This window comes from Notothenia rossii (genome assembly GCF_949606895.1).
Source record: "Notothenia rossii genome assembly, chromosome: 2".
Taxonomy (NCBI): Eukaryota; Metazoa; Chordata; class Actinopteri; order Perciformes; family Nototheniidae; genus Notothenia; species Notothenia rossii.
The window spans coordinates 90,026,347-90,036,346 of NC_136904.1; the positions used below are offsets into that span (position 1 = coordinate 90,026,347).

At 42.2% G+C, this 10,000-nt stretch overlaps 1 protein-coding gene across 1 annotated transcript in view; it reads left to right on the forward strand.

Moving 5' to 3' along the window:
- fam124a (family with sequence similarity 124 member A) overlaps positions 1-10,000 on the forward strand; it is a gene marked incomplete at its 3' end in the record, with an annotated part of 33,589 nt that overhangs the window by 12,844 nt on the left and 10,745 nt on the right. Inside the window, exon 3 of the mRNA XM_079665830.1 lies at positions 9,179-9,942. Within this exon, the coding sequence (XP_079521956.1) occupies positions 9,179-9,942 (764 nt within the window). The remainder of the gene's footprint in view (positions 1-9,178; positions 9,943-10,000) is intronic.

The window sequence follows — 10,000 nt, forward strand, 5'->3', positions numbered from 1 at the left end:
ATGTAGAAGAGACATGAAGAAGAGGGGACACATGTTGATGTAGAGGAGACATGAAGAAGAGGGGACACATGTTGATGTAGAAGAGACATGAAGAAGAGGGAACACATGTTGATGTAGAAGAGACATGAAGGAAAGGGGACACATGTTGATGTAGAAGAGACATGAAGAAGAGGGGACACATGTTGATGTAGAAGAGACATGAAGAAGAGGGGACACATGTTGACGTAGAAGAGACATGAAGAAGTGGATTTTGCATAATAGGTGACCTTTAGAGCTAAAGGGTGATATATTTGAAAAATGTCCCAATCACCTTTAGAGTGTCGCTGTTATGACGTATTTTCTTAGGCTGACCCTGAAGTTAGCATCGCAAGGGGCTCGCTAGACAAAAAGCAATGGGGTATCCCCATCCACCGCTAAGCTACAGGCAGGCTTGCAAAAACATCCTCTGCTTGTTAACAACAGACTTTATTTCAGGCTTCGAACCACAAACATTTCCAAAACAAATTCAACTAAGAGACGAGCGAACCCCAAAAAGCTAAGTTGTATCCTGTGTTTTAGGACTCATTTCTACACCGTTCTTTCGAGTGTGGGAGAGAAACTCCTTTGGGATTGTACCCGTTGCAGACCATTTACATGCACAGAAACCTACATAACACACTACAGGAAAGGGAACACCCCAAAAGGCATAATAGCAGGGCTTCTTTGAAACTGTAAATGCAGCTGTAGAAAAAGCTTTTTGTTTGCATCAGCATTCCCTCTGTACAGATCTGATTAGCTTGTGGGACAGACAGTACACAGCAAAGAGAGTGGCTGATATCAATTAGACGAAATTAAAAACAGCAACACTCGTTTGTGCTTTAGTCAGCAACTTCAGTCACACAGAAAAAGGCAGAGAAAGTAACGATCTGTGTACAGTATACAGAGGTACTGTACAAACCAAATGGACCCAGTGATTACATCATTTAAAGAAAACACTGAATAAAACAGATTCACTTAAAAAAATGTGTGTTTCTCAACTCTTGTTCGCTGCTTACTGATGTTTGCTCTGTTGTTTCTTTGATCACTCAAGATCCAAACGTACGAGGTCTAAAAATACAGTCAAAATATATATAGTTAGAAACTACCATTTGAATTATAACATTTAGCTTAAAACCGTATTAAAGTCAATTAAGGACAGCTGGCAGACAACCACATATACAGTATATACTTTTAAGTGATTTTGTCAGACACTTTGTAAGGTGACGTACGAGTCTTGAAGGACAAAAAATGAAACACCAAACCACACACAGTGATGTCAGCCAAATACAGTCAGTTTAAATAGCACCTGATGGATCAAGGACCACACACACACACACACACACACACACACACACACACACACACACACACACACACACACACACACACACACACACACACACACACTCTGGTGCTTTCTCCCTAGTTGAACATAGCGTCGAGCAGCATGCTGTGCCATAAGGCAGCTTGGATTAAGTGTTTCCAAATGTCCTCCAGGTCGAGGGTTGTACTACGAGCTGAACGCTGCAGTCAGCTGTTTGTTAATGCTTTAATTGAGAAGTTGTGTCTCTCAGCCTGGTTGTGGGCCTCTTTATGCTAATGAATTACTGAGGAGGTGCTCATTGAAATGTGTTTAGTTGTTTTGGATCGGCACATTGCGTTGAATGAAACAATGGCTGTTGAAGTTAAAGGTTTTTATGGTTCCCCTCGGTTCCTTATAGCAGGTTTAATGGGATCTGAGTCGGGTTCTCTCGTATTGTTTCTGGTATGTGTGTGTGTCCAAAACCTGTCCAATTATACTCGGGACTTTCAGAGGAACTCAAGGTTAGCTTTTGGATCGGGTGTCTTTAAAAACAAAAAAAAGAAGAAGTACAAGTCAGGTTTGATCAGGTTTTCCATGCCTGATCCTGAATATGAGTTTTCTGATACGTCACAGTGATATTTAAGAAGTTAAATATTGATATCATGTTAATACTAGCACACATCATTTGTGTCATTGGGATATACATGTAGTCTGGAAAGGAATAAACATGTTTGTAATTTATGGAATGACTAAAGCTTGGGGGTTGGATATCGTGTTTTGTGTAAATGTAAATACCCAATCATTGTTGAGAATAGAAAGTAAATACCGAAGTCTTTGTAAACCTTGTGTCTGGGTTTAAACTTATGTAATCATGCAGACGGATAAATCAAGGACAGTATGTAAACAACGTGTGTTTGAGTTATCTCTTTCCTCTCCTTGAATGACCTATTTGTGTGATCTTTACTGGATGTTTATACGGTATTTCTACTGCTGTTTGGAGTAAAGCTTAATTTAAATAATCCAGCACCTCTTAGACAAGGTTCTGTTTCCCTTTGTCTCGTTTTTTTTTGTTTCCATCCCCCGTGCCCCATATTTAGCCAAAAACAGACAAAACTATAGATGAAACAAAGATAAAGACTAATCATTGATCGTATTAAAATCCCACAAATATTGTTTTCTTTTGCCTAGAATTATCGTAAAATCAGATCTTATATCCTGACAGTCCTTTTCCCAAACATTATACAGTTTCTCCACGAAAAACTCATACAGTAGTTATTGCTTGTTTATGTGCATACAAATAGAGTTAACTAGTGTCACAGCCTTGTATCTACAGTCTATGGTCACATCATCAGCACCTCACCACTTTTGTATTGCTCTACTAATCGAAGCTGCCTTGTCCCAGGTCAGTTTGGACAGTGAAGGTCACATGACCTGCATGAATTTGGACGAGCCCTGTCGACGGGCTTTGCTCTCGTCCCTAAGCCTCCTTTTCTAATCCTTCCCCACAACAGTCTGTCGTAACCCATCTCTAATCTTTCTAATTCTCAAGTTTGACACCAGCAGCGGCTCCACTTTTAAATCTGACTGCTTTTATCTTCTGTGAAACGTCCAGGTTGACGGCGCTCTCGCTTGAATGTCTCACAGTCTCTGTAATGTGAGAACCGATTCAAGGATAAGGCTGGAGTTGTTCTAGACTTTCTTTTATCAAATCAAATCATGTTTTATTTATATAGCACATTTATAAACGATTTTCGGTCGAGCCAAAGTGCTGTACATATAATAAAAATAGCCTACAGTAGAGACACTTTACAGCTAATGCAACAGCACAGTTTGTTCAGAATATCAGTGTGAGAAAAAACGACGCCCTCTATCCTTTAAATTCTCAATTAATGAAAGAACTATGAGCAACAGAGTTTAAATCTGCCAGGGACAAAAGCCCATTGTTCCTACTGAAGACACTATCTTCTTAAAACCTCTCGATAATTGCCTCAAACAGCCGTGCACATGTGAGAGTGATTAGCAGTGTGTGTGTGTGTGTGTGTGTGTGTGTGTGTGTGTGTGTGTGTGTGTGTGTGTGTGTGTGTGTGTGTGTGTGTGTGTGTGTGTGTGTGTGTGTGTGTGTGTGTGTGTGTGTGTGTGTGTGTGTGTGTGTGTGTGTGTGTGTGTGTGTGTGTGTGTGTGTGTGTGTGTGTGTGTGTGTGTGTGTGTGTGTGTGTGTGTGTGTGTGTGTGTGTGTGTGTTACTAGCAGCATGAGTGAATGTGTGATGAACAAACGTCTCTGCACTTGATGTGTGCTGATGCATGTTTATTTCATTCTCTGTTTTGAAATCTTCCTTTTACTCCTGATTTCTTTCTCAGGAAGATATATTCCCACAGTCTTTGTTTTGCTTAACCGTTACCTGAAGTTGGATCCACTGAATCTGTCTCGTGTTTTTTGATGTGTGTTGATGCTAATGAAAGAATGTGTCCTCCAGTATGAATCAATCATGTGTTTTTAACTAAGATGCCCTTAGAGTGCCTGGACCCTACACTCTTCCATAAGTGGGTCAAAAAGGACCCGTATTAGAATAATATGTGTTTTTATGCCATTTTGGTTAAGAAAAATCACTTGTATTATATTTTGGTTCACACTAGAAATATTTTATATTAAATTTTTCACTATTTATAATATTAGACATTTTTTTTTGCATTTTGAAAAAAAACGTTTTCCCAGATGATTCCATAGAAAATGCATGCGGGTCATTTTTGACCCACTTATGGAAGCTTGGGGTAGTAATACAAAAACTACCATTTCTTAAAATGTAAATTTCAAATTTGAATGGCATGACATCCAAAACATGTTTTTTGTGGAATAGCTGGAAGATGAAATGATAAAAAAATGTAATTATAAAGATACTTCAAGAAAACCACCTCACCGGGTCAACAAAGACCCACTTATGCATCTAAGGGTTAAAAGTGTTAGAAATGGAGCTCTATGACACAGAGAATTAAGACTTTGCATACATACAAAAAAAAATCTGATACTCTAAGAAAATTGGATGCTAGACTCATCGTGGCTTTATTCTCTCTGCTCTCATAGCGTCCAATTTCGGCCAGAGCAAGCAGTAATGAAAAGTTTAAACCCGCAGCAAACAGCAGACAGAAACATTTATTTTGCAGTTAATTCATATTCTGAAGAGATGGTGGAGACCAAAAGCAGAGCTAAAAGAGACGGGATACTGGATTTCCTTCATCAGGATTAACGCATCTCTTGGCGTTAGGGTTTAATGGCTTTTCATTGAATGTGAATCCTTTGTTTTATCGGCTTATTGAATTTGATTCCTTTTAATCACGTCGGGTTTAGCTTGTAGCCATTTTAAGTCACAAGGTTTGTAAATGAAGTCAATGATTGGCGTCCAAGTCTCTTAACTAACACACAGGGATATTTGCGTCCATCAGAAGTAAGGTTACACAAACGAACTCATGGAAACCAACGTGATTTTAAAGAAGTAATTTAAAGTGGTTCTCCATTCAACTGTTTCCTCATTCAGCCAAAAGTCAGAGAATACTGGATTCTCATTAATCAGGTGGCCTGAAACACGAAAAATAAATGATAATGTCGCTCCATTACTTAGTTAAGCAACAAGTGTGCCATACCCACTTATAAGGTGATGATATTTCGGTTCTAGAAAAAGTAACTTGGCTCACTTTAATTATAGAGTAAAACTTCTCTATCGGACTTTTTGAAATAATGAAATGTTTTACTGGACTCTTAAGATCTAATATTATAGTTAGGACTAACATTTTAATTTCCTTGGCTGCAGTCAAACCTTCATAAAAAAGTTGGAATTTGCATTTTTTTTTTTTAACCAGACGACAAAAAGAGGCCCCCATCTTAAATTTCCTCCTTCAGTTGTTTTGACTTAGACTGAGGGCCAAGCTAGTTGAGCTGTGACTGCACTACTACACACACACACACACACACACACACACACACACACACACACACACACACACACACACACACACACACACACACACACACACACACACACACACACACACACACGCACACTGCTAATCACTCTCATATGTGCAGGGGCCAGCAGAAGGCGTGTTGTTTTATCTCACGTCATCCTCTGTGCGTACATGTGTTGCCGGTTACCACTCGAACACACAGCGAAGGTAGAAGTCTGTGAGAAAGAGAAGAAGACACGCCTCTCTACAAATACATGTTGTGTGTGTAGAGGATGTTTGTGCGCAGTGTGTCAGTCGAGTCAGAACATCAGCTTCAGCTTGAAGACTGGAGTGGATTAAGAGCTTAGAGACTCACTCCTTCAGAGCTTTGCTCACAAACCCCCTTCAGTCCATCAGGATTGGGGTGACTTAATCCCTCATTCATTCGTCTCCGTGCCAGCTCCCCATTCAATCGCATTGCTGGAGGAAAGCACACGCTTCAATATACAAGGGATTGAGTTGTATGTTCTGGAAAGTGTTTGAAAAAAGCAACTCAGCAGTACCTGGTGTATATTTTCGCTGCGGCTGAGCGAGTTTTCTGTTGTATTCGTGACAGATGCGTATGTGAATTCACTGAAATGAGATCATTGACAGTAAACACCTCAGCGTTCTTCTGTACGTGGGTCATTGATCAAAGCGGCATCACTTATATCTGCAAGTTTGTGTGTTCTTTTCAATAATTATTGGATGGTTTATCAGCTGTGATCAACTACAACCGAACAACGGTTTACAAAGGTCTAAAGACGCCTGGAGTCGAAAGGCTAATCTATATAAATAAAGGTATTTGAGTACGATATATTTCAACTCCAAACTAACCGTAAAGTTAAAGAAACGTTCTCTAAAACAGTAGCGTTTCGAAATGGCAGTATTTATTTCAGAATTGTATTACACTGCATTAGATATGGTGGCTAATAAACTGGTCACTAAGACTTGATTTAGCAAACCAAAAAAAAGTACAGAAAACGGTTCACATAAACCACAAGGAGTCCAAATAATAGAATATAAGATAAGACTCTTTCAAGTTGTATAGTGACATAATTGAATTCTTTTTCACCCTTTTTCATGAACATCGGACCAGTACTTTTTTCATGCTGACAAACAAACCAAGCCAAAAACATAACCTCCTTGTATTGGCTGAGGTAAAAAGGAACGTCGGAAATTATAGTCAGAAATGCAAGAAACTGAGATGTTTTCAAACCAAAGCAAACGCTATTGTTCTAACTATCAGCTGATTGTCAATAAAGTCTCTGTTCCTGCTGGACCTTTTTCGTGTTTCTAACTCCTGAAAAAGGAAACTGTAATGAGAATTGTATTGGAGTTACAGTCGAGAAATCAGGGCGTCCGTGTGGCCGTACAATGTGTTACACAACGTAAAGATCTCCATCATCCCGGTGTTGGGTCAGGGAGACAGGCCTTCAATCTAATGGGATCACCCGGCTGTGTGTGTGTGTGTGTGTGTGTGTGTGTGTGTGTGTGTGTGTGTGTGTGTGTGTGTGTGTGTGTGTGTGTGTGTGTGTGTGTGTGTGTGTGTGTGTGTGTGTGTGTGTGTGTGTGTGTGTGTGTGTGTGTGTGTGTGTGTGTGTGTGTGTGTGTGTGTGTGTGTGTGTGTGTGTGTGTGTGTGTGTGTGTGTGTGTGTGTGTGTGTGTGTGTGTGTGTGTGTCGTTCTTGATCCTGCCGTATTAGCGTATCTCTTCAGGCCACACAAGGACACTTTGTGTTATAGGGTTTAATGGCTTTTTTATAGAATGTGAATCCTTTCCTCAGGTTTAGCTGGGTTCTAACAATTTTAGGTTGTAGAATGTGTAAATACACTAATTGACGTTCAAGTGTAACACACAGGGATTCTTTTTGCCCTTCGGAAGTAAAGTTATGCAAGGGGTTCAAGTCCCACTGTACACTCTCAATGGTCTCACCTGCAGGCAGAAAATGTTGACAAGAATACAATTCAACTTCATGTTGGAATGACTTTTTTAAAGATTCGTCTTCCCCAAAAAGTATAGAAATAAATAAAGACTGAAGGTTTGTACAAGATGTAGCTACTAGCTGATTACCACCTTTAGTCCCTGAAGAACACTCCTCTTAAAACCGAACACCCATATGAAAGTATTGCATATGTTTATCCAAACTGTTTGTCAAAATGTCAAATAAATGTTCCCAAGACTGGTTGCTTAAAATCTCATTTCTGACATCACAGGTGTACAGAAACATGACCCCTGTCTTCTCACCTTTAAGCAACGTTTCCTCGTAACGTGATCCTAACATTTAGGAAATGTCACCTCTTTGGTCACGTAGAAACTGTCCTTTTTCTAAAAGGCCAGCGGGACTCATGAGACGGTTCGGCCTCTCTGTTTCATGGATTCTGGCAGCAGCCGAACAGTCGCTGTGCCAGGGACAAGAAGACTGTGTGTCCTTCTCTAAAACAGCCTCACAGCTCAGGCGAAATGGGACAAGTCCCCCGAGGAGGCAGATAAAGACCTCTGGAAAACCAGAGAACATGGAGATGGGCTGATACGGTGTGTAGAAAGAAGAATGAAAACACCGGGTAAATATGACTTTGGGAACTTTTCAGTGGGGTTTTTGCGCTACCTGTGCCAGGGAGTTTTTCCAGGTCAGCGATTCAGGGGGGGGGGGGCGCACCTGAATGAATCGCTCCTGCTGTGGGTCTGGAACATTCCTCCGGGCTTCAGTAATGACCTCCTAATGGCACTAATGAGCCTCCACTGAGAAGCCCTGCTCCACATGGGTCTGCTGGAGAGGAGAGGGTGTGTGGGGGGGGGGTTAGTGGGAGAGAGGGGGGAGAAAGGTAAACATGGAAAATGGGAGAAAGATGGAGTTAGATGTGGATGAGTGAAATGGAGAAGGAAGGGAGAGAGGGATCCAAGAACTTGAACAAAGAGGTTAACAAATTGAAATGACAGCCCGGTATCCCAAGGAATAACGTTCATTTTGGATTTATTTCATCTCAATCTCTTTATTTGTATCGTTTTTTATCGGCACACTGAAACTTAGACACTGCACTTAACCCCTCCTAATGTTAGGACCAGTGGGGGCTAATAAAGCAGGCAGCAGTGTAGGTGTCCAGTGGCTTTTAAAGGGCACCTAAGTCATGCCCAGAAGGCAAACACTTGGTCCGTTTGGGGACTTGAACCAGCGACCCTCTGCTTACAAAGCCAGGTCTCAGCAGACTGAGATACTGCTGTCCCCAAAAGTTCACTTGTAGTCTAACCTCAAGCATTCTGTAGGTGCCATGCAAAGATATTGCAGAAATAAATATTCTTAAAACACTATTCATGAATGTATGAAACCCCCCATTGTTGCTTCTACTTGGACTATTCCACATCATCCCCCTGGCTGTTGCATTCATGGAATCATAGAGTTTTTGGCTTGTGTTGTGTGTAGTGGACATGTGTGTTGCGTTCATACAAATATACCACACACCCATTCCACATGTTTACCCTCATATTCTGAAGAATTCAAAATGTTTGAACAGTTCGTAACAGACAGTCTTTCTTCAGCATCCGTCGGTCACCTACACCTTAGACTACACATCAATGTAACCCAATTGATGTTGTCGGTTACAGGTGACATGATTTATTTGTATGATTGTGTCCATGTATAAATAGTTTTCTCAAATTCTACAAGCTGATTATAATGTTAATAATAATAATAACTTAGATTTATATCGCGCCTTTCAGGGGACCCAAGGTCGCTTTACAGAAAAACCGGAGTAAACAAAAAACAGTCAGACAAACAAAACAACAAATAAATAATAATAATGTTATGTCTTCTTTTCTTTCTCTCGTCCCATTTCTCCTCCCCTTGCTCTCTCTCTCTTGTCTCGATGCTGTTGTCTGTGGAGGCGAGTTCTCCATGGGCGAGTTCCAGGACCCCTTCCTCGTCAGCGTCCATCTCATCGCCGACCCGGGTCAGGGCCGGTTCCTGCAGCGCGCGGCTGATGGCCTGCTGGCGTGGGTTCACCCCGAGCTGCAGCTCTTCAGGGTCTCAGAGCGGGCCTCCGTCTCCCGGCCGAAGCACCATCAGAACCATCAGAACGGCCCAATGGCACCCAGCCAACCGTCCATGGCGGTCATCGTCTTCCTCCAGGAGGCGTACGGTGGCGAGGAACAGATCCTGAGTCTGCACCGCGCTCTGCAGAGACCTCCGTGGAGATACCACCACACGGAGAAAGTCAGCAATGGCCGCCGGATGTTACCTCTGACGCCGTGCAGTCAGGACTTCTTCACTCTGTCGTCTGGAACGCCGCTGTGGGCCGTTCGTCAGGTCCACTACGGGAAGGAAATAGTGCGATTCACAGTTTACTGCCGGCATGAGAACTACGTGGACATGGTGCGGCTCTACAAGCTGCTGCTTCAGCGCAGGGTGTCGCAGAAGAAGGAGGACTTCTGCCTCTTCGTGGTTTACTCCAACCCCGATATGGAGATCCAGCTGTCGTTCAAGAGGCTGCCGAGAGGTCAGAGTCCGCTGGTGATGGAGTCAGCTGTGATGGAGGTGAGGGTTCGAGACGTGGGGACGCTGGTTCCCCTGCTGCCTCAACCCTGCAGCCCCATCAGTGAGGTGCGCTGGCAGACTGAGGACTACGATGGGAACAAGATCTTACTGCAGGTGAGAGAGAGCTTCCTGTTGGGGCGAAAGCTGCTAGATCGATACGATACGATACGAT